The following is a 24,557-nucleotide window of genomic DNA, read 5'->3' on the forward strand; positions in this document are numbered from 1 at the left end:
GACATCCCCGGTTGCAGCAAGCAATGGTTGAGCCTTTTTTTTTTTGAAACAAAGTCTTAATTAGGATATACATGAGATGTTGTTGAATGGGAAAAAAATAATTACAATGCAAATATGTATTATTTCATTTTAGTCAGGAAAACCATGAAACCTTGTGCATCTCTGCATATTTACATGGGAAATGTTATTGAAGGTGATATGTAAGAAATGTGTTAGGAATGGTTGCTTCTGAGTGATGGTTCTTATTTTTTTCCCTTGGCTTATCTGGATTTTTTTTCTTTGATGAGATAAATTACCTATGCAATTTTAAAAAGGAAGAAAGAAAGAAAAATGTCAGCTAAAAGCCCGCCACTAAGTTAGATGGATTAGTTTTAGACCTGTGAGGTTAAAACCATCTTTTATAAAGTGTTCTATGAGATGGTGAGTAATCTTCATGGGCTCTGCATGCCCCAGATTCTGTTTACTTCTGCATTCTCAGTGGTCCCCAAATAGACCTTTCATTGTTGTAGCAAATGTCGAAATGAAGGTTGCTGTTCAGTTTCCCCTGCCTTCAAGTCAGCCAGTCCACCCCATGAAAAACTCCCAGGTACTTTATAAGCAAATGTGTGTTTGGAAAGTTACCAGGAATTTGGATTTTCTCTCCTTCTGGCTTCAGGCCAGGAATGAGACCATGGATCTGAGATGAGTGAGTAGGAAGGTGTCTCAGAGGTTTGGGCATAGAGCAGAACAGCACGTGTGACTGCGTGTGCAGTTCTGCCTCAGCCTGGGACTTTACCCAAAAGGTAAACACTAGAGCATCAGGCCCAGAATCTAGAGAGCTCTTAGTGTGTTTGACCCTGGTGGAAACCAGGCTGTCCTTCCATAATGGGAGCTTGTTCTCCGGGGGAGCGAGCAGAACTGCAAGGAGCCTCTGACTGCTGTTTGGTGAGATTTATTTTCTTTATCTCTAGTGCCCTGAGCTTTTTTCATCAAAGACAAGCTGCTTACTTATATGAAGCACACATCTGGAATGGATTTGTGATTTTCAATTAGCAATGCAATTCAGACTTCTAGAGGCAAAAGAGGGCTTGTTATAATTGTTGGGTTCCGTGTCTGACCCTGACTTCTGGTTTGTTTCTAAAGCCCATGTAATTCCAATTCTCTTAGAGCATCCTGCCCAACCCACTGCCCCCCCCCACCCGACCCAACCAAAAAAAAAATCCCTTTCTGGTGTTTGTTGTTTCTTGAATCTATTTCATCATTTCTCTGAGTGACCCTGTAATAGCAGTATTCAGCAGAGCAGAATGTGTTTTGGTTAGGGAAATAAACTTGTTACAATCTTATCATTCTGAATAAAATAATTGAAGGCATTAAAACATTTTCTGACACTACCCTTATAAGGTTGTGTATGCACTTTCTTTCTAAACTTAAAATAGTTATAAAAGCTTTCTCTATGTTAAAGTCTGTCCTATAAACCCAGCTCAAAATTTCCTTTTCATTACTCACGATTTAAAAACTAACAGAGGGGGATCTAGACACTTTAGCTATTATCTTCTCTAGCCCTGTATTCACTCTCCCAAAGGCATCATCCTGCAGACGTCCGTTTTACTTGGGGCATATAGCAAGAAGGTACTTTTCTCCAAAGGCCCGAATAACTGGCTATCAGATGACATTCACATTTCCCTGTTTCATTTTAGAAGAGGCACCATATTTTGAATATTTGATTGTCCAGCCATATGCCTGTTTGGGGAGATTTTCAACTCCAGAATTTGCTTTTTATTGGAAAGCTCAGTGATAGTGATACTTTTTAAATTTTCAGAATGTTTCAGCTTTTGAAGCAAACCCTAGTGAGAATACTCAGAGAAATAGGGTTTTTGGTACTTTTTTTTTTTTTAAGCTTATCTTAATGACTAGAAGTTACTACTAAACTAATATACTGTATTCATGGAATTATCTTACCTTGAATTCCCTAAATTCATGTAGCATAACTTTCCATCTTGCCCAAGTAATCCTCCTGTTCTCTATCATCTGTAAAGCTGAAAAAACAGTAAATGCTTTGCTATATGTTGACCATGACCCTTCAGAAGAGAGTTTAAATCTGGTAACTTGTTTGAAATGACATATTAAATTGTCAAAGTCAGTGCCTTTGCCTTTTCTTACACATCTTTACTCTGTCCCGTAGGCCAAAGGAGGGCTTTCTGGTTTGTTTGACGGAGCTGAAGTTGTTCTTGGTCCGGACACATCCATGGAGCTTTTGGGGCCAGTTCCACCTGAACAACAATTTATTAACCAAAAAATGAGGCCTGGTTCTGGAATGTTGTCCATCAGGGTCATCCCAGATGGACCAACTAGAGCGCTCCAGGTGATGATTTATCGTAAGAACTGACCTGAGTCTCATTGTGCTCCCCCCGCCCCCACATGGTCGGTCATTCAGCAGATGTTTATTGAAGTATCTGTGCTGGGTGTGAGGATGGCGTGTCCTTATAAAGTGGGGATAAGACCTGCCTCACAAAGTTGTTATAAGAATCAGAGTATAAGTAAAATACAAGATGATTTTTAAAAAGTGTAAGAATTATTTCATAATAACTTATAAGGGAAAAGAATCTGAAAAAAAAGATAAATATGTATGTATCACTGGATCACTTTGCTGCACACTTGAAACTAACAGAACATTGTAAATCAACTATACTTCAATAATAATAAAAAAGAATGAGTAAAAAGAAAAGTGTAAGAATTAAAGAAGATGATGCCAAGAACAGTACATATTATTATCAGTCGTTATATATGTTTATTATATATTTAAATAATTGATATATTAATAACATTGACAACAGGGAGCTATATGAGGTCTCTAATCAGATAATTAACATGTTGTGTTATGAAAGTAGGAGTGGAGGGTGCTATGGGGAGTATCTAGAAAGGATTTGTATGCCCAGATTTGGAGACTGGCAGGGACTTTCTAAGAGAAGTAGCACTTAAGCTGAGATCTAAATGTTAACTGAAGGAAGTTAGCCAGATCAAGAAGGAAAGGTGGAGGGGCTGTGCCTTAAGAATGAGAGTATTCGCTCATGAGTTATTTACTGAGCCCTGTTAGAGCCAGACACAGTTCTAGGTACTGAACCTAGACTAGTGAACAAACAAAGTTCCCTGCCATCTTGGAGCTTACATTCTAGTGGGGTGGATAAACCATGAGCAATAAACAAAATAAGTAAATTATATGTATATGGGAAGTTATGTATCTCCATTGAAGGCCTGGAGATAAAGGAGAGTGATCCAAGTGGCACATAGAATATGCTAAGAAATAGGCAGGAGACCGAAGCAGGGGCCAGAACATGAAAAGCCTGATACATGCTAAGGATTTTGTGTTTTTTCTATGGCACCAAAGAGTCAGGGAGTGACACGATCAGAAATTTATTTTAACTTGCTCACTCTGGCTGCAGTGTGGAGAATTGGAGTGAAACTGGAGACAGAGAAAGGCCAGTTTGGCGGGATCTGGCTGAGAGATTATGGTGACCCGAACTAGAATACATGGCAGGGAGGTGGACATGAGGAGGACGTTGGAGAGAAATGAATAGAAATGAAGGCTTGTTAGGGGGTAGAGTCAGTCAGACTTAGTGATTGCTCGAATGTGCGGATGGGAGAGAGGAAGGAGTCAAGAATGGCCTTCAGGATTTTGATTTGGGCAACAAGGAGGATGATAGTCTCCATCACTAAGAGATGTACACAGAGCAGACTTCTGGGGGGAAATGAGGAGTTAAGTTTTGGACTCATTAAGTGTATGGTATCTACAGGAAGGTGTCCGGAAGTCAGTGTAAGTATGGGTCTGTAGCTCAGGGAGAGTTCTGTGCTGGAGATAATGGATTTATCAGGCATGGGGAATCAGAGTTAAGGAAAAAGAAAAGATGTTGATGTGTAACAGCAAATTCTCTGAGATAGTACACCGTAATCCACAATATCTCTTTAAAAAGCACCCTTCTCTTAAGGCAAAAAGTGAATGCCTGGATCCTGAGGTTTGCATGTTTTGACTTGAGCTATAATGCTAGTTCACCTACAGATGCCTAACTCCCACTGTATGAAGCTCTCAAGGTCTACAGCTTGGTGTTAGTCATAGAGACTCAAGACCAAATTTGCTTCATTATTATATAAATCTTACCTTAGCAGTGCTTTGGAAACCATTAACTTCCATAGGATTATTGAGCATATAGTGACTTTGACTTACACAATTGGTATGGAGTGGGTTTCGCAGTGGAAGTTTGAGCCCTCTTAGTAAGTACAGTGTTTTATTTGACCGCAGATAACAGATTTCTCCCAACGGAAAAGTGACCGTTCATCATACGAAGTGGATGAACTTCCTGTTATGGATCAAGAGCTGCAGAAATTAAAGAATCCAGACGCAGAGCAGGAATTGGAAGTACGTATTAGCTATTGCAGGGTCATTTCTTCATTACAAATTTGTTTAGAATTTTTCTCTTTGGTTTTCTTAGTTGAGACCTTCTCTTTTCTTTCTGACCTCTGTGACTTCTAAGTATCAGTGTTACTTCATAATATTTAATGTTATCACATCACGAATGTGTGAATATGTTACTTAAATGACAGCTCAGGTCAAATCAGAATGTAACGAATGTTGTTACAGTAAGATGAAAATAAAGAAAGCTAAATTATTTGAATTTAAATAGGAGTGAAGGTTGAGAATAAGCAAACTAGGTTTTATCTTCTTGGCCCCAGTTGACTCTGACATCTTCATTTCCCTGGCCCTGTTTGGGCATTGGAAAGAAAGTGAAAAGTGTGGAAAGGAGCATGAGATAAGTGTGAAAAAGCACACTTATTCCATATTTATTCATATAGGTTATTTAAAAAAAACACCTATATGTAAAGCACTGTATTGGATGTTATAGAAGTTTGGTGAATAACTTAATAAGAGCTTGTCTCTCAAACAGGGACAAAGATTCTCAAATGATTATTTTCCTGTAATGAGATGCAGAATGTCATCAGTGCTCCGGTAGAGGTGTTATCATATCACTGTGGAGTTCTGGTTGGGGTGGGGAGTGTGCCTGGAGAGGAAGGCTTGTAGTGAGATGATGGAATTTGAGCCGTCAAGGTGAGTAATACAGCTCCTACATGGTTTTCATCTGCTTAGAGGCAAAGTAGAGGGATTTAAAGCCATTTATTTCCTTGTCCTCTCCTGGCTACCTTGAGCTGTGTTTTAAACTGTCAGTGTGCCATATTTTGGTTTCCTTTCAGGTGCTTGTGAAGTTAGAAGGTGGAATTGGGTTGTCTTTAATTAATAAAGTCCCAGAAGAACTGGTCTTTGCAAGTCTTACGGGAATCAATGTGCACTACACACAGCTGGCCACCAGTCATATGCTAGAACTCAGCATACGGGATGTACAGGTGAGAGGGGGGCGCTTAGGACTTGTTGATCTCCTTTTCTTCCTGCTGAACAGCCGACCAGATCAGTGTTTGATGTTCTAAAAACTTTAGTACTTTGGCACAAATTTCTTATGGTCTTCAGAAAATCGTTCTATGAAAAGAATCCTTTTACCTATATTTGTCTTACTAATTTTTCTGTAGAGCAGAATTCTGACTATAGCAGCTAGTCCATCAGTAACTTAGATAACTTGGGCAAGGTGGCATGGAGGAAGGTGACCCATGGTCCCTCATCTTGCCAATAGAGAAAACAGCGGAAATCATCTAACCATAATTTAGAGGAACTGAAGTTCACCATAGGGAGAAAAACAAGGGAAGTGGACTTGTGCTTCTGATCAAGGTGGAGTAACAGACCTGATTTACTTTCCTACCTGAAACACCCCCAAAATCCAGATCAAGTAAGGAGACAACAGATTCAAGACACTGGACATCAGGCAACAAAGGACAGTGATCCCTGAGAGGTGGGAAACAGAAGAGGTGAGCCCTGCAATCACCCCAGCTTGCTGCCGTGAAAAAGTTTCCAGGCCATGTCACCAGGCGGAGAGACTGAGACAGAACCCAGCAGAGTGGATGAGCTGAGCAGGGTTAAGAGTCCTAGGACCAAGGCAGCCAGAGTTCATAGGACAGCAGACCTGGGAGGAGCATGCTGCACAGAAAGAACTCTCAGGAGATCTGCAGAGGGCCCCGCAGATGGTCAGCAAAGGACAGATGAGAGGAACCTACCGTCCGAAAGGGTCATAGCACCGGTCACAGCACCGGCTGCTCACCACCAGCCACACTGGGAAAACTGATAATTATGGGACATTGGGAGGAGCCTTCCAGAAAGGCTTGGGCCTCCGTGGTGAGCTATGTGCCCTAGGCTGAGCACTGCTCCAGACCTAGCTAACAAATCAGTCACACAGAAGGAAACTCTGAAAGAATCAAATCTGTTTCCAAGTAAATTAACCATGTCCCTGAACAACAAAGCTCAAGATTTAATGGAATACAGAAACATCCAGCACCCAGCAAAGCAAAAATCACAGTATGTGGCATCCTATCGGAAATTACCAGGTGTGCAAAGGGGTAGGAAGACACAGTATATAATGAGGAGCATAATCATTCAGAAGCAACCCAGAGCTGTTTGGATTTTCAGAGAAGGACATTAAAACTCATTGTAACTGTATTCTATTCTACATGTTCAAAAAGTTTAGCAGAGACATGGAAGATATAAAAATCTCAAATCAAACTTCTAGAGATTAAAATGGAATGGAAAAAACACTGGATTTGATCTGTAGCAGATGACACAGTGCAGAAAAAATGATTAGTGAACTTAAAGACATAACAAGAGAAACTGTCCAAATTGAAATACCCAAAGAAAAATAATCCAAGGGGAAAAAAACCCCACAAAGAGACCAGCATCAGTGACCTATGAGAAAACTTCAGGCAATCTAATATATGGATAATTGGAGTCCCCAGAGGAGAGAGAGAGGAGGAGACAGGAAAAAAAAAAAATTGGAAGGAATTTTGTAATTATTATGTTTGTTAGAGGGTTTTGTTCTTGTTGTTAGGTAAATGTCTGCCTTTTTTCTTTTTTTAAAACATGAATAACTTTTAAAAGTCGTGAATTAGGGACTTCCCTGGTGGTCCAGTGGTTAAGAATCCGCCTTCCAACAAAGGGGACGTGGGTTTGATCCCTGGTTGGGGAACTAAGATCCCACATTCCGAGGGGCAGCTAAGCCCGTGCACCCCAACTATTGAGCCGGCGTGCTCTATAGCTCGTGTGCCACAACTAGAGAGAAGCCCGTGCGCCGCAGTGAAGGATCCCGCATGCTGCAATGAAGATCCCATGTGCTGCAATTAAGACCCGATGCAGCCAAATAAATAAATAAATAAACATTAAAAAAAATTCAAAATCATGAATTAAATTCAATTTTATTTTTTTTAAAAAAAGATTTTGACCATAGATGTTCCAAACTTAATGAAAACTATAAACTCACAGAAGCAGCTCAAACACAAATCCACATTCACACCGTCCCCTGTGCCTTTCCCCTGCCCTGCCACACATACGACATGAAGGAAACTGTACCAAGGTACATCATAATCAATTATTCAAAACCAGTGATAAAGCATCCAGATTAAAAAAGCCACGTTCCTCACAAGGAACAAAGGTGAGAATGACAGCCAGTTTCTTATTGGGAACAATGCAAGTGAGAATATGGTAAGCAACATCTTTAAAGTGTTGAAAGGAAAAAAAACCTGCCAACCTAGAAGTCTGTGCCCAGCAAATATATCTTTCAAAAACAAGGGTGAATTAAAGGTGTTTTTAGACATTCAAAAGCTAAAAGGACTCATTTCCAGCAGATCCACACTACAAAAAAATGTTAAAGGATTATCATGCCAAAACCCCTTTTCAGAAGAATTTTTTCTTTCATCATATATCACAAATAGCAAAGAGTTCAGGCTAATGACATCCCATTTGTTTGAGGATAAAAAGTTAATATCTTGGCACCTCTATTTCTTTGTCTTTCTTTTTTGATCTTACGGAGAAGATCCAAGGAATCATTTGCTGTTCATTAATTTCATTGACTTTTTACTGTAATTAAAAAGATTTTTTTTTCCTGTAGTACCTCTTGATTTCATGTGTGCTGTAAATTGTAGAAAATAAATAGATTTGAGAGTTTACTATGATTACAGTGCTATGAGGAAGAATTTTTAAGAACAGAAGATACAGTCCCACCCTTAGGGAGTGTCTAAATCTAATTGGGAGACTAAAACAAGAATCAGAAATTCACAGTTAGTACACTTGTGTCAAATGTGTTTGGGGAAAGAACAAAGAAGAGGTCAGAATAAGGTGAGACTTTATTGTCATTTCTATTGGGTGTGACAGGTGATTCACTCACTGGGTGAATTCTAACTGAGTTATCATCTGTGTGCTGGGCATGGCACTGGGCTCTGGAGATACCACCATGACTCAAAAGATGAAGTTTCTGCTCTCTGAACTAACAGACTAGGGGAGAAGTCAGCCAATAAGTGAGCGAGCAAGCAAATAAATAATTCCAACTTGGGGTAACTGCTGTGAGAGAATAAAGAGGGATGCTGCTGCTTTAGGTAAGGTGGCCTAGGAGGGTCTTCCTGAGGAAGTGGGAGCTGAGCCGAACTTGGAAGACTAGAATGAGAAAACCAGAGAAAAGGTATACTATGGGGAAAATGTTCCGGAAAATTCTGAGGGAGGAGAGACTTGCCCGTCTTTGAGAAACAATGGGGAGGCTTGTGTGCAGGCATGGTGGTGAGCCTGGAGGAGAGTGGTATGTAGTGAGACTGGATCAGGTGGGCCCTTGGAGGCTGTGCTGAGGAGTGCTGTCCTGTCCTAGGAGATAAGGGAAGCCACTGCAGCGTGTCCAGGAAGGAGGGGCATGATTTGTGTTTTTGAAAGATCATTTTGGCTGCTGTATAGAGAGCACATGGTAGGAGGCAAGAATGGAAGTAAGAAGAAGTGCTCTAGGTCCCTTGCCCTTCTCTCTGCACCTTGAAAGCCAACAGAAGGACCATCTGCAGCGACTGTACAAAATGGTTCTGTGGGAACCCATGTGATACAATGGAAAGGTCAAGGGCTTGATGCTCGAAATACCTGCATTTGAATCCCAACTCTCCTACTTACTATTATACCTTGTGAATATAATAGTAGTAATAGTGTGGGCAAGTAGTTTAACTTCTCTAAGCTTCTGTTTTCTTGTTTGTAAAATGGGGAGGAATAACAATTAACCTTTAGGGTTGTAGTGAGGAATGTGTTAGGTGATGTGTAGGAAGTATGCTTAGGGGTACCCGACACATGTTCTCTCCTCTTTCCTCTTCCTATTGTGGGCCTTTAGGGTAAAGCAAAGTAAAGATGCTTGCTTCCTGCCGTGAGCCTCTGGATGTCCATAAACTTACCTGAGTGTGGAGAGTGTGTTCTCGGTGATGGTGCTGATGTGGGGGATGAATAGAGCAGTCCCCGGTGCCACTGCTTTCGTCGCTCCATTCCTAGAAGGGAGTTGACTTTAGGATGGGCAACTGTGCCCATTTGGTAGCCATCTGCTACTGATTCTCTCGTTTGAGTTCTTCAGGGAATTTGGAGCAAGAGAAGCATTGATAGCCTAGTGGTTGAGAACGTTCGCTTTGGGGACAGAGAGAAGTGGAGTCAAGTTCTCGTTCTGTCACTGACTAGGTGTACAACCTTAGGCAGGGGACTCTCTTCTCAGCTTCTTTGTCTGTGACATGAGGACAGTGATGATCCCCAGGAGGTTGTGGTGAGGATGCAGCAGAGCCCTGAGTTTGATAACTTGGACAGGCTGGCCGTTGTGGGACTTGATGAGACAATGCTTGTGAGGGGACCAGCTCGGTGCGTGGCACACAGCACTCACCAAATAAAGTACAGCTCCTAACTATTGCTATTATTGTTGCTGGTTTTAGTGAGAATATATTTTTCCAAAAATACTTTCTGAATGACCTGCATATTGTGAGACCTAGTTAAAGGTAAAAATGAAAACTGAGCAATTTGTCTGTCTTTGTTGCTGCTTTTTCATGTCCTAGGTGGACAATCAGCTCCTTGGCACCACGCAGCCCTTCATGCTCTTTGTGACTCCACTGAGCAATGAGAATGAGGTCATTGAGACAGGCCCTGCTGTGCAAGTGAACACGGTGAAGTTCCCCAGTAAGAGTGCGCTGACCAACATCTACAAGGTAGGCTGGTGGGCTTGATTTGTCCTCTCGCAGCCAAGGCTCAGAGCAGCAGTTCAGGCTGTGGATGGAAATAGTCCAGTGGGGGTAAGGCACTAAGCGACTCGATACATTGTGTAGCGGAATTGATGGAAACTCCTCTTAAAACTTCAGATTCTCAGTTGTGTTGTCGATGATTCAGCGGGCAATAGTACTGAATCCATAGGGGCCAGAGTCTGTATTCGTCAGCGTGAAGTCTCTGCAGGAAAGTATAGCATCTTCTAGATTGGTTGTGACCAGGCATGATCTCGATATGTTATTAAAATAATAATCCAAAAATTAGCACACAACATTGTAAATCAACTATACTTCAATAAAATAAATTTAAAAAATAATAATCCAAGACTACTGGAAAAGGGATAGGAGGAGGGGCCTGACCTTGGGACAGGCATCCTCCTCTGTAAGCTGCCACACTATTTACTAAAAGCAGATCATTCAGAAGTGATAAACTTTCTTTCCTGGAGAAGTCTTCATGTACAGGCTAGCGTTACACCACCAAATTCTGGAAAAGTGGGAGCTAAGACGTTGCTTCTCATATTTCTGGTCCTTTGTCACCAGCGCCAGTGGGGTCAAGCCTGCCTGTGGCCCTCAAATTCACAAGCCCAGTTCTGCTCCTTAAACTAGCTGCTGTCCATGTGAGCTCAGTACCATATACCACAGTGCATCTGAAAGTATAATCCTGACTAACCAGACACAGATGCCCTGGGAACCAAGCAATAGGATGGTGAATCGTCTACTAAACATCTTCTGGAATTTTTGATTCATTATAACAATGTAGAGAGAGATGAGCCAGAAAAAATTTGGCAGTATGATTATGAAATCACATAAGTAAAGAGACCACGCCATATCACAGGGGCCTTCTTAGGGCGCGGATGAGAGTTCCTCTGGCATTCGCACTGTAAATCAGAATTTCTTTATCTCTAGCATCTGATGGTCACGGCTCAGAGATTCACGGTACAAATTGAGGAGAAACTGCTCCTCAAGCTGCTGAGTTTCTTTGGCTACGATCAGGCAGAATCAGGTAATGTCGAATGTTCTAGGTGTGTATCTGGGAATTGGCCCAAGGGTGGCATTTTTTAGTCTGCTTGTGAAAATAGGTGGCCTCTGAATGCCTGGCAAGCTCCCTATCCACTTCATAGTCTGAGCTGGGAAGCTAAGGTTTGCGGTTCAGTTCTCTTTCTAAGTATTGCTTGTTGACAGGTATTGAGGTGTATCTGTGTACGAAAGAAGCTGCTCCAAGGGTCTCTGGTGTCCCAGCATACCCAGGGGCAAGCTTTTGGGAAGCAGTATATTGTTCCTCTTTGTTTCATGTTTTTTGACTCATCTGCTTTAAGATGGCAGAAATGATGTTAGTCATTTAGCAAACCACTTTGTTTCCTAACCTTTGTTTATTAAACAGATTCAGGGCCAAGAATCAGAAATCCCTTCGGCAGTTCCTTTGGTTTAGCTGAGGAAAAAAATTGGCTAGCCTCAACTCCTTAACTTTTTTTCACATCCATACCCTTATGCCTTAATGTAATTACAAAGGTTTCTTGTTACTTTTCTCTTCTTTGGAGAGGGGAGTAGGATAAGCTTTTGAAAGACCTAAATTTTCCAGCAGTGCCACAGAAATTATGTAGCTGTCGTCTCTTTATTTTAGATCCCTCATCATGGCCTTTGCTAGACTGTATATACAGCTTAGAAAGAAGTCAGTAATGCTTAGTCTTTTGAAGACTAAACTAAATACTGAGCCTAAAGAAATGATAAGATAGAGACTTTTAATGTTTATCTGCCCATGTAGGCTAAAGGGGGAAAAAAATCCCTGGGGACGTGTGTACATATGAACATACATGCACACAATGCAAGAAAGATATTTTTGCTCTGTTTACCCCAGACTTAGACTTTAAGCTTTAAGTAAGTGTCTTTGGGATCAGGAGCAGATCCTGTCTGTTTAGTGCTGCGTTCTCCACTTTGGGTCAGAACGCCAGTGTTTATTTGTGTTCAGAGAGCCACTTGAGCCTGCCTGCCAGGTATCTGTTCTCTTTTGGGTACCTTCTTGGGAAGTTTTACTTTAAATTTGATTGGACACGCTTTTCTTGTAAGTTGCTCTAAATAAATTTCTCCCCAAGCATTGTCTAGTAGATTTAGACTCTTTTGTAAAATCCTTGCCTGCCTTTCATTGAGGAATCTCCTCTGCCTTCTATAACTATTCCTGTTCCCTGAATACAGATAAGCCTATCTCTGTTGCGGTATCTTTTTTTTTTTTTTAACCTATTCCCTTCTTTCTATAAATAGAACTGTATAAAAGCTTACAGTATAAATTTGTTTGATATGTAGATATGTACAGTCTCTTTGGTTTTATTTTTAAAAGCACCTGAATCCAAGTGCAAATAAGCTGCCCACATGGGTGTGGGGACAGCATCAAGTTGAAGAGCACATTGCTGTGTTTTAGCCTGTGTTCATCCCTTTTGCTTCATGAGATAACAAGTGAGAAATCGGCCTCCACTCTGCTATTTAAATGATGTCCACTGTTTGGGAGAGAGAGCCACTTGTTGTGATGTTGGTTCTTTATAGCCTGCAGCCTGTTTCTTTTCAAGGCATTATGTTTCGCTCAGATTCATCATTTAATTGGTCATGTTGTTCATGATGATTCAGTTAATCTACACTCCAAGTACTTATTTAGATACCATTTTCTGAAATAAATTCAGATAATCTGGGTCATTTATAATAATAATGATAACGACATGGTTTCTAGAAAACGCATTGCCATCAAGCACACCCATGATCTTTGGCTTTCCCACCTGGATTATTTTTTCCAGAGATGATATCTGCCAGATGGTAATAGAGTCACAATCAAAAGATTAAGCTATTGTACTTTTTGGATCAGCAACATGAACCAGATCTACTTTTACAAAGAAATGGCATCAGGGTACTGTACATATTACTGAGCCCTAAAAAATTAAATTTAGACAAATAGACGTTTACATTTTTCTGTGAGTTTCTTTTCAATGTGAACGAAAGTATTTGAATCATGAGACTTCAGAGGAAACTTATTTTTCAAGAAAACAATTCTACCTTTGTACCAGAGGTGGAAAAATACGATGAAAACCTCCACGAAAAGACAGCTGAGCAAGGTGGGACGCCAATTCGATACTACTTTGAAAATCTCAAAATCAGCATCCCCCAGATCAAGCTGAGCGTGTTCACCTCCAACAAGCTACCACTGGATCTCAAGGTGAGCTGCTAGCTGGGTAAGTTTTAAAAATGACTTTTCCTTGGAAAAGAATGAGTGTGTTTACCACTTGCTTTTTCCGTCCAGTATCATCATTTGTAGCAGATATTTTTACAGGTTTTCTTTTTTGAGAATTTTTAGCAACTCGTATGTGTACGTACATATGTACAGTTGACCGTTGAATAGTGTGAGAGTTAGGAGCACCCACCCCTCCTCGCAATTGAAAATCTGCATATAACTTCCATTATGTGCAGTTCTGCATCCGAGTAAACTGTTGAAAAGATCCGCATGTCAGTGGACCATGCAGTTCAAACTAAGTGTGGTGTTCAAGGGTCAACTGTATATTCCTTTTCTTTTCTTTTCTTTTTTTTAATGTTTAAGTATGACTTTGCTAAAGATTAAAGAGTAACAAAAGAGAGTAAACACAGAATTACATAAAACCCCATCTGCCCTCTGCTTAGCTCTTGGCTCATCTCAGTGAGGTAAAAGCCTCCTTTCCTAGGGCCGCTCCCAGACTCGAGAGAAAAGCTGTAGCCAAGACAATATCTTCTTTTTGTGCCCGAGTCCTGCCTGCCCTCCTTCTCGCCTCCTAAGTACTCACCTCTTTTTGAATGGTTGACGGTGGAAATGTCTACCACCTTCAAGGATGACGCGGTCACTTACCCACCAAGGTGTGGCCTCCCCTACCCACCATATTAGGATGAGACACTCCTACAGAGCATCTGGATATGCACTTGACAGATACAGTCTGAATACCATCTTTATTTTCTGCAGTAAAATCTATTAAAATTAAGGGATGCTTCTAGAATGCAAATCCAAGCCTATCTGACTCTAAAGTTTATATACATTTTACCCCTATGCTGTGCTGTCCCTTAGAACATAAGGAGGCGGAGGATTTTAGAGCTCTGTGAGTCCTTAATGATGCCCTTGCTTGATGAACAAGGATATTGGAGTTCACAGTGTTTTGTCACTGAAGCCTGTGTAGTTGGAGCAGGAGTAGAACCTAGGTGATTGTTGGAAGGTCCTTCCTTAGGCGGAGTCTACATCTGCCTCCCTGCAGCCTGCACCCCTTACTTCTGGTTCTTTCCTCTGTTGCACTTGAAGATGGGTATCAGGGCATCTACCTCCCCACTAACCACCGGTCGAAGGCTTTCCCACTGCCCCATGCTGCCTCCTTTAAGATGCTGCAGGGTGGTCTTTCTTTCTGAACAGGAGTAGCTAGAGATGTGGACAAATAAGTAATAAACCTGGAGTCATAAATTTCCATGCCTGCAGGAACTGTGCCAGCAGTGAAGTTGGCGAAGCAGCCCCGGGGGCACCGTGGCCCTCAGAGTGTGCACTCTTCATCTGAAGGGGGCAGTGCAGCTCAGCTCCAGCCAGTTGTTATGGGGGAATGTGAACCCAGTGTTGCCAGATCTTTGGAGTTTTTAAAGTGAAGCCGGAAATCTGGATTTTTATGTGGAATCTCCTGGTTTTTAAATGTTGGCAACCGATTTGAATTTTTTTGTTTTTGTTTTTAAGCCTTGTGGACCTAACAAAACACATGTGTGGGCCTCATGTGGGCCTACGATTTGCCAGCTCACAACTTCTAAAATAGACTTATAGGTAACAAGACAGTAGTCTGGTCCAAATCAAGTCGTTTTTGGGTAAGGACAGGGCAAGGGTGACTGCTTCATTAAGGCAGCAAACGGGGTGAGTAGTTGGGAATGCAGGTCGGGACCGGGGAGCTCCTGCAACCATCCTGAGAACAGGGCCTTCTCCATGGACTGTCCTGTCTGCTTAATTAGCTTTAACTTCATGTTTCCCAGGAGACTAAAGATACTTATAATTAGCATGGGAGTGGGGGGGAAACCATGGGAAAACCACTATCTTGCTAATATCCACAAGTATCCACTTGACTTATGTGACCCTTTGGAATGGGTTTGTTTGATAAAGTATATATTCCCCCAGAACACTTGGCACTCACCCAACAAACCAGTGTCAAGCATTTCCTGAGAGTTAAGGACTTCTTGTTTTCTAAATCATCTTACTAAGAAACACAGACACCTAATTGTTCCTTCCAAATTGCTCCTGGTAGAAGATTTCCCCCCAGACTAACAAATGCAGTATGATTTTCTACAGTTGAAGTAGCTTCAGGCCCCCAGTTCCTTGGTATTGATGCTTGCACGCTCACCCTGCATGCAATACACTGGGAGTCGTTTAGGTTGAGTGTTTCATTTGGTGCTATATTGAAGGAACATTTTCAAGGCATTTTTCAAATGATTGCTAAACAGATTCAGTGGAGCAGCCACATTATGAGGTGTGGGGCGGGGGACACCCTGAATGTGGTACCTTAATATTTCAAACAGGGTGCTGGGAATTGGGATGTCAGAGTTAAATTCTCAGCTTACAGAAGTCACCATTTTATTGTGTCTTGCCTTCTCCTCGAGGAGTCTGGGACTCATAAATAATGTCATTTATTCAAATAGTTTTCTAACAGAGTAATATCCCTTTATTAGTAGCTCTTAGGAAGAGCAGTCTGCTCTTTGAGATGAATATGTAACGGCTAAAAGTATGTGCTTAGGAAATGGAGTCCTGTCCCAGAGCAGGAATCATGAGAGTCTGACTAAAAGGTAACCATGTCTTTGGTATTGAAGGCATAATTATCTTGATTCTCTTGACTCCAGGCCAGAAACGAGGCTGTCAGAAGTCTCAGAGGGAAGTCTCTTCAGGTTTACACCGAGGGTACATTATTGCCAGATAGAGTGTCTGTTCAGAAGGACTCAAAGCAGTTTCACATCTGCTATCTCAATTGGATTCCTTACTCTGCGATGGAAGAAGGGGGAGATAATAGTTCCATCTCACAAATGCAGAGACGAAAGCACGGCATTCCCCCCCCCCCCCACCCATTCGCCATTATTCTCCCAAGTTTGCATGTTAGAGAGTAGCAGAATAATATTGAAAGTGCCAGGTAGTTTATATGTTCTTTCGGTTTTCTTAAAGATCAAAAGAGTCCAGGAGCCTTTAAAAGGTTTCATAAGGTGGCCTACAGCAGCCCTTTTCCCATTTAGAGCATTGGGGTATTACAAAAGAAGGGCTTTAATTGAGCAATCTAGTTTGGAAGAAAACCCACATTTTAATGGTCGGAGAGCAAGAGGGTGGGGGTGAGGGGGAATTTCAAACAAAGACACTATTTAAAAAGCCTAAAACTGTCTTCTCAAAGGCTTGAAATAATTTGTTGGGAAACTTCAGACCCTTTACTTTTTCCTCCCCTCCCTAAATAAAAACCAGATTTGTTAAAAGGAAAAAAGATCCAGTATTGTTAATTGTATTTCAGAAAGTGCCAGAGAGGGAAATATCCCTGTAGTTTTAAACACTGTCCCAAGAGGCAAGTGGGCAAATACCCTGCTTCACATAAACAGTCTCTATGTACCATAAATAAACCTTTAAAGAATGAATTCCAGACAGTTTTGTTTAGTGCAGGATAAACTAAGAAGGGAAAGGACATGGCCCAGGGACTAGCTTGTGATCTGAGACCTTATGGCATATGGACAGGTATTTCTTCTTTCAACTCTATAAAGTTTCTGGAAGACTTCAGCGGTTTTTATCTGGCGGAAGTAGGAATAGACATTTTCCTATTTTTATTAGGAACTTATGAGCACAGATTGCTTTCTCCAGAATCCATTTTATAACAGGAAACTGTCTGCTACTTGAGTAAATAAGCATCAACTTTGTATACTACTGTATTTGATTAGTCATTCAGTTACTACAAGAAAAAGCCCTGTTTGGCTCGGAAAGAGGGAAACTCTCATCTCCTGTACTTTGACTCACCAGAACAACCTGAAGGTGGCAGAGTAATTCATACCAGTGTGCCATATCTCAGCTTTTTCAAATGTGGGAGGTCCCAAAGCAGTACCAGGTAAAGATCATTTTTACTGAAAGGCCAGAATACTTCCTTGGTTCAGACAAAGCACGTTAGCCGCTCAGAAAGGGGATAGTGTCTCTCATGAGGGCTTTGACAACTTAGTAGAGGTTTCAAAGTCTTTGTGTTATGTGTGGTTCTTCTTCTTCAGTGTTTGGTTGCAATGAGAAAGTTGGGGTACAAAGCTTTTTGCTGTATGCCTTTGCTTTGATCTCATTTCCTCTTTTCTGAGAAGAAAGTAATGCTCAGAGTTGTATTGACAAGACAAACTGCTGAACTGATGTCAGTACCTGGCTTTACTAACATATCTATTTATTGTGGGTCTGAGCAAAGCAGTTGAGGCTATGGGGCCTCAGTTTCTGTGTCAGTGAAATGGGGAGAATAGTGCCTGCTCACTTCATCATCACTCACCATGTGCATGGGTGAGACATTCAAGAATGAATAGCAGAACATTTTTCAGGAGAAGTAAAATAATCCTCTTTTCTGGTCTTCATGGTTTCTGCCTGTTAGGTAGTTGTGGTTGTGAAAATGAGCATGTTCAAGTCTACGATCTACTAATAACTAGCTACAGGAGTTTAGGCCACCCACTTAACGTTTCTTTGGTTTTATTTATTTAAAGAAATAAGAGTGTTAGGCTGAATTAACTTGAGGATGCTCTTAATCTCCGAAATGTTTTGTCCTGAAATTTAGTAGGAGGTTGCGAGTGACTTCCCAAGGCACCAGATGCAGTGGCCTTTTTTCTGTCCTCATCTTTGTCAGATCCTCTGCCATATTTGATATTGCTGACCTCCCTGTTCTTGGCGTTGTCCTTGCTGGTTCTCCTGTTATTCTTCTGTTTGTTTCTTCTCTTCTCCTAACCCATATGTTTATTAAAAAGGGCCATTTTTCTCCTCTGTGAACTAAACTGTCTGGTCATATCACTTGTCCATTTTAAAAATCACTTTATTGGTCTTTTATCTCCTCTTATTTTAGAAGCTCTTTATAGAAGTTTTGTCTTTGTTATAAGTTGCAAGTATTTTTTCTTTGGCTTTTCATTTGTCGTTTTTACTTTGCTTTTGGTGTGCGTATGTTTTTTAAAATCATACAGAAGCTTTTATTTTATGTTGTCAAACTTATCAGTCTTTTGCCTTTTGAATCTGAATTTTGAGTCACAAAAAAGTTCTCCCACTCTGGTTTTAGACAGTTTCATCTAGGTTTTCTTTGATTATATAACTTCATTTCAATTAAACATGCTCTTGTTCCAGAAGAATTTAAAGCAGACTCTGAAAATACATGCTGAAGGATTAAAAAATAAGTGAGAAAATAAAATAGAAAGTCCAGTAAATTGCACATTTGTATTAAATTATTTTAATATAAAGGCATTTCAATTCAGTGGAGAATATATAGATGTTTTAATAAATGCTATTGGACTAATTAGCCATATGGAAAAATATAAAATTAAATTTATTATTCACACTCTGTATAAGAATAAATTCCAAGTAGATTAGAGATCTACTGACACTATTAGCATGGAAAAGTGTTTTTACATTTAAAAAAAGAAGAGTATTTGGCATGCTCTCTAAAATCCCTAAAATGTACATCATGTTAAATAAAAATATAATTGGAAAATAGGCCATATCCAAAAATTGTTAATTGGAAAATAGGCCATATCCAAAAATTGTTAACTGGCTTATAGCAGACCCAAACCAGCTGAGAACTACAAGGCAAGCTGGATTGAAAAAAGCCCAAAAGTCTGTTTGAAGGTATTGGAAAGTTACCAAGACAGCCAGTACTTGAGGGGCCACGATTTATGAGAGGAAGGAGACTGGATAAGGTGAGCCCAGCATTTACTCTGGTTCTATTTTTGAGACAACTCTAATTTGTAAGTGGTGTAGGGAGAAAGGTAAATAAGTCAAGCAGAAAGCAGCTGCCCAAAGTCAGAGAATCCGAGGAAAGCTTTGGGCAGCCTCACAGGGCTGGCCAAGCAAGAGAGAGACTCCATTGCTACTGAGAGAGCTGGTAATTGAGGGGCTCAGATCTTTTTTTTTTTTTTTAATTGAAGTATAGTTGACTTACAATGTTGTGCTGGTTTCACATGTACAGCGAAGTGATTCAGTTATACTTATGTTCTTTTCCATTATAGGTTATTACAGGATATTGAATATAATTCCCTGTGCTATACAGTAGAACCTTGTTGTTTATCTGTTTTGTATCTGCTAATCCCAAACCCCTAATTTATCCTCCTCTGACCCCCGCTTTCCCCTTTGGTAACTACAAGTTTGTTTTCTATGTCTTTGAGTCTGTTTCTGTTTTGTAAATAAATTCATTTGTATCATATTTTAGATTCCACGTATAAGTGATATTATATGATATTTGTCTTTTTCTGACTTATTTCACTTAGTATGATAATCTCTAGGTCCATCCATGTTGCTGCAAATGGCATTGTTTCATTTTTTTTTAATAGCTGAGTAGTATTCCATTGTGTGTGTGTGTGTATGTGTTTGTGTACACACCGCATATTCTTTATCCATTCATCTGTCGATGGACATTTAGGTTGCTTCCATGTCTTGGCTATTGTAAATAGTGCAGCTGTGAACATTGGGGTTCATGTATCCTTTCGAAATAGTCTTCTCTGGATATATGCCCAGGAGTGGGATTGCTGGATCATATGGCAACTCTGTTTTTAGTTATTTAAGGAATCTCCATACTGTTTTCCATAGTGGCTGCATGTATTTACATTGCCACCAACAGTGTAGGAGGGTTCCCTTTTTTCCATACCCTCTGTAGCATTTTTATTATTTGTAGACTTTTTAATGATTGCCATTCTGACTGGTGTGAGGTGGTACCTCATTGTAGTTTCGATTTGCATTTCTCTAGTAATTAGGGATGTTGAGCATCTTTCCATGTGCATTTTGGCCATCTGTATGTCTTCTTTGGAGAAACGTCTATTTAGGCCTTCTGCCCTTTTTCTGATTGGGTTGTTTGTTTTTTTTGTTATTGAGTTATATGAGCTGTTTGTATATTTTGGAAATTAAGACCTTGTTGGTCTCATTGTTTGCAAATATTTTCTCCCAGTCCGTAGGCTGTCTTTTCGTTTTGTTGATGGTTTCCTTTGCTGTGTAAAAGCTTATAAGTTTGATTAGGTCCCATTTGTTTATTTTTACTTTGATTTCTTTTGCCTTGGGAGAGTGACTTAAGAAAACATTGCTACGATTTACATCAGAAAATGTTTTGCCTATGTTCTCTTCTAGGAGTTTTATGGTGTCATGTCTTATATTTAAGTCTTTAAGCCATTTTGAGTTTATTTTTATGCATGGTGTGAGGGAATGTTCTCACTTCATTGATTTACATGCAGCTGTCCAGCTTTCCCAACACTACTTGCCAAAGAGACTGTCTTTTTTCCACTGTATATTCTTGCCTCCTTTGTCGAAGATTAATTGACCGTAGGTGTGGAGGGGCTCATATCTTACAGAGAAGGGACAGGCAGAACAGAAACCCCAATAGTCTGAGCTGTTTTGTTTCTTGAAGCAGATGCCAATTTCTAAGTAGTCTGAGAGAAGCCAAGCAAAAAGTAGCAGCCAAGAGGCTAACTAAATAGATCTTTTAGCAGTTTTATGGTGCTGGGGAGATCACAAGGGGAGGAATGGAATTGGTTTTCAGTTGAGACTGCTGAAGGACTATACCAAACCTTATAAAGATGGAAACAGACCAAGATTATCTTTACAAGGACTGAAAGCCAGCCTTGAAAACACTGATTGGATTAATAAGCCTCTTTAACTGCCTGCCAGACACTAAAGACTCATTTAAAATCTGTAAGTTTTTATACAGAGTGTAGCATCCAATCACAGATTACCAGGCCTATCAAGAGAAAAAACAGACGCTAGAAACAGACACTAGAAACAGAGAAACCAGATGTTGACATTATCAGACACAGAATTTAAAATAAGTGTAAATGTGTTCAAGAAGTTTACCAGAAAACTGTAATTTATATTTTTAACATAATCAGATAATAAAGGAATATTACAGACTAGAATTTTTTCACAAACATAGAAGAAAGAAATTTGGACAAAATGTCACCAAATCAAATATAGCAATATATAAGAAGAAAAATACAGTTGACCCTTGAACAACATGGGGTTTGAACTGCATGGATCCACTTATATACTGATTTTTTTTTTTTCCAGTAAATGCAGCACTGCATGATCATGGTTGGTCGAATCTGTGGATGTGGAACTGTGGATATGGAGGGCTGACTGTAAAGCTACATGAGAATTTTTGACTGTATAGGGGATTGGCACTCCTAACCCTCACGTTGTTCAAGGGCCAACTGTATATCATAACCAAATCAGGTTTATGCCAGGGTTGTAAGTTTACTTTACATTTCCAAATAAATCATGTCATTCACCACATCAGCAGAATGAAAGAATTTAAAAATATGATTATCTCAATAGTTGCACAGAAGTCTTTTGACAAAATTCAGCATCCATTTATGATAAGAACTCAGGAAACAAAAAAATAGAAAGGAACTGCCTTAATCTGATAAAGTGTCTCCATAAAAAAGCTGCCCCAAATATCGTACACAGTGATGACCTATTGAAAGCAGGGAAGGATGGCCATTTTCACCACTTCTGTTCACTGTTACGTTGGAGATCCTAGCCAGTGCAATAAATAAATAAAAGGTATAAAGACTGGATAGGAAAATGAAAACTTTATTATTTGCAGAGAACATGATTACCTAGAAAATCTAAAAGGATATACATCTAAGTTATTAGAATAAATAAGTAAATTTAACAAGGTCACTGAAGACATTGTACAAAAATCAGTTGTATTTCTATATGTCAGAGAAAAGGAAAATTTGAAGGATGTCTTTACAACACCATTAAGAAAACATCAAATACGATATCATCTATTGCTCTGTAACGAATCATGCCAAAACTTAGTAGTTTAAAACAACCATTTTATTTGTTGACAAATCTGTGGGTCAGCAATTTAGACTGGACTTACCTGGGTGCTGTTTCCGCTGGACTGACTTGTGGTTATTGATGTGGCTGCAGTCACCTGCCAGTCAGCTGAGACCAAAGGGTATATAAGATGACCTTACAACCGTGTCAGGCGCTTGGTGTTGGCTGTCAGTAGACCCCCTTCCACGTGGTCTCTCGTCTTCAAGGAAGCTAGTCTCAGCCTCTTCACATGGTGGAAACATCAAAAAGGGTGGAGCAGAAGCTCCGAGATCTCTTGAGGCCAAAGCTCAGAGATTGCACGTTACTTCTGCTGCACTTTATTGTTTGAAGCAAGTTATAAGGTCAGTGCAGATTCAGGCGAAGGGGAAATAGACTCTGCTAATGATAGAAGATGCAAAGAATTTGTGGCCATTTTTACTGTACCACAGATACCTAGGAATAAATCCAACAAAGTGTGTACAAGACCTCTGCACAGAAAGCAATTAAATATTACTGCGAGAAATTTTAAAAGGGCTAAACAAGTAATGGGGTGCACCATGTTAATACATTGGAAGATTCAATATTATAAAGTTGTCATTTCTTCTCAAATTGATCTATAGATTCAATGGAGTCTTGATAAAAATTCTAGCAATTTTTTTGGTGGCAGATTGACAGGCTGATTCTAAAATTTATTTGGAGATGAAAAGTGCAAAGAGTAACCAAGGTAGTTCTGAAGAAAAAGAACAAAGTTGGCGAGCTTACACTAACATACTTCAAAATTATTATAAAACTATAGTAATTAAGACAGTGTGGTATTGACAGAAGGCAGGGCAAAATGAAACACAAAGGAGAATCCAAAAACAGACACATATAAGTACATTCACTTGACTTATGACAAAGTTACCCTGTACTACAATAAGGGGAAGGATGGCCTTTCAATAAATGTTATTCAGTTGATTAGATACCCATGTGGAAAAAATGCTTCTTGATCTGTGCTTTAGAACATATATAATAATCACGTTCAGGTAGATTGTAGATTTAAATGTGAAGAGTAGAACAATAAAAATTCTGTAAGTAAACATATGGGAATATCTTTATGACCTTAGTGTAGGTAATTTCTTAACTATGACCTAGAAAGTTCTTTCCATAAAGGAAAGATTGTTAAGTTGGATTTCATTAAAACTAAGAATGTCTGCTATCAAAAAACACCGAGTGATAAGACAAGTCCCATAATGGGAGAAGATACTTGCAGTATATTCATGAAACAGAAGACTTGTATACAGAATGTATAAGAAAAACTCCTACAAAACTATAAGGAAAAAACAGACAATCCACTATGAAAATGAGCAAAAGACTCAAGTAGGAACTTAACAAAAAAGTATATCCACGAGGCTGATGTGTGTATTATCAGGTGCGTAATCTCATCCTTCAACAAGAAGATGGAAATTAAAACCACACTGAGTTACCATTACACACCCATTAGAATATTTGTTTTTTAAAAAGCTATCTTTGGGACTTCCACAGTGGCGCAGTGGTTAAGAATCCGCCTGCCAATGCAGGGGACACAGGTTCGATCCCTGGTCCGGGAAGATCCCACATGCCGGGGAGCAACTAAGCCCGTGCGCCACAACTACTGAGCCTGCGCTCTGGAGCCCGCGAGCCACAACTACTGAGCCTGTGTGCCACAACTACTGAAGCCCGCGTGCCTAGAGCCCATGCTCTGCAACAAGAGAAGCCACCGTGATGAGAAGCCCGCGCACCGCAACAGAGTAGCCCCCACTCGCTGCAACTAGAGAAAGCCTGCGCGCAGCAACAAAGACCCAACACAGCCAAAAATAAATTAATTAATTAATTAATTAATTTCTAAAAAGCTATCTTTACCACGTGTTGGTGAGGATGTAGCATAACAGGAAATTTCATAGACGGCTGCAGGGAGAGTAAGCCGGTTCAGCTGCCTCGGAAAACTGCTTGGCAGCATAGGCTATAAGGTTGAATGTGTATGTTCTTTATGACCCGGCAGTTCCACTTCCAGGTAGATAGTCAAGAAAAATGCATACAAATGTGCCCCAAAAGACATGTCCAAGAATGTTCATAGCAGCATTATACATAATAGCAAAAAAATGGAAACAGCACAACTGTTCCATCAACAGCAGTGGTTAAATAGTTTGATTCATATGTTGGAATACTGTGTAGCACTGACAGCTGTGTTTAAACTGCAGCTGTGTGCAGCAACCTAGTGACTCACAGACTTACTGTTGATGTCAGAAGCCACATACAATAAAGTCCATACTGATGATTGCATTTAGATAGAATTCAAAGCGGGAAAAACTCAGCTGTGGTGCTGGAAGTCAAGATACTGGTTACCACGGGCTTCCCTGGTGGCGAA

General features: G+C 40.2%; 1 protein-coding gene across 7 annotated transcripts in view; it reads left to right on the forward strand.

Annotated features, from left to right (window-relative positions):
- The window catches only part of VPS13D (vacuolar protein sorting 13 homolog D), a 244,855-nt gene that overhangs the window by 130,414 nt on the left and 89,884 nt on the right, over positions 1-24,557 (forward strand). For 6 of the 7 annotated variants that reach the window (XM_079912392.1, XM_079912393.1, XM_079912394.1 and 3 more), the window contains 6 exons: positions 2,162-2,341; positions 4,274-4,390; positions 5,221-5,370; positions 9,955-10,104; positions 11,065-11,161; positions 13,206-13,354. In XM_079912392.1, the coding sequence (XP_079768518.1) occupies positions 2,162-2,341; positions 4,274-4,390; positions 5,221-5,370; positions 9,955-10,104; positions 11,065-11,161; positions 13,206-13,354 (843 nt within the window). The remainder of the gene's footprint in view (positions 1-2,161; positions 2,342-4,273; positions 4,391-5,220; positions 5,371-9,954; positions 10,105-11,064; positions 11,162-13,205; positions 13,355-24,557) is intronic. The other variant, XM_079912398.1, reaches the window with a different exon arrangement.

This window comes from Stenella coeruleoalba (genome assembly GCF_951394435.1).
Source record: "Stenella coeruleoalba genome assembly, chromosome: 1".
Classification (NCBI taxonomy): Eukaryota; Metazoa; Chordata; class Mammalia; order Artiodactyla; family Delphinidae; genus Stenella; species Stenella coeruleoalba.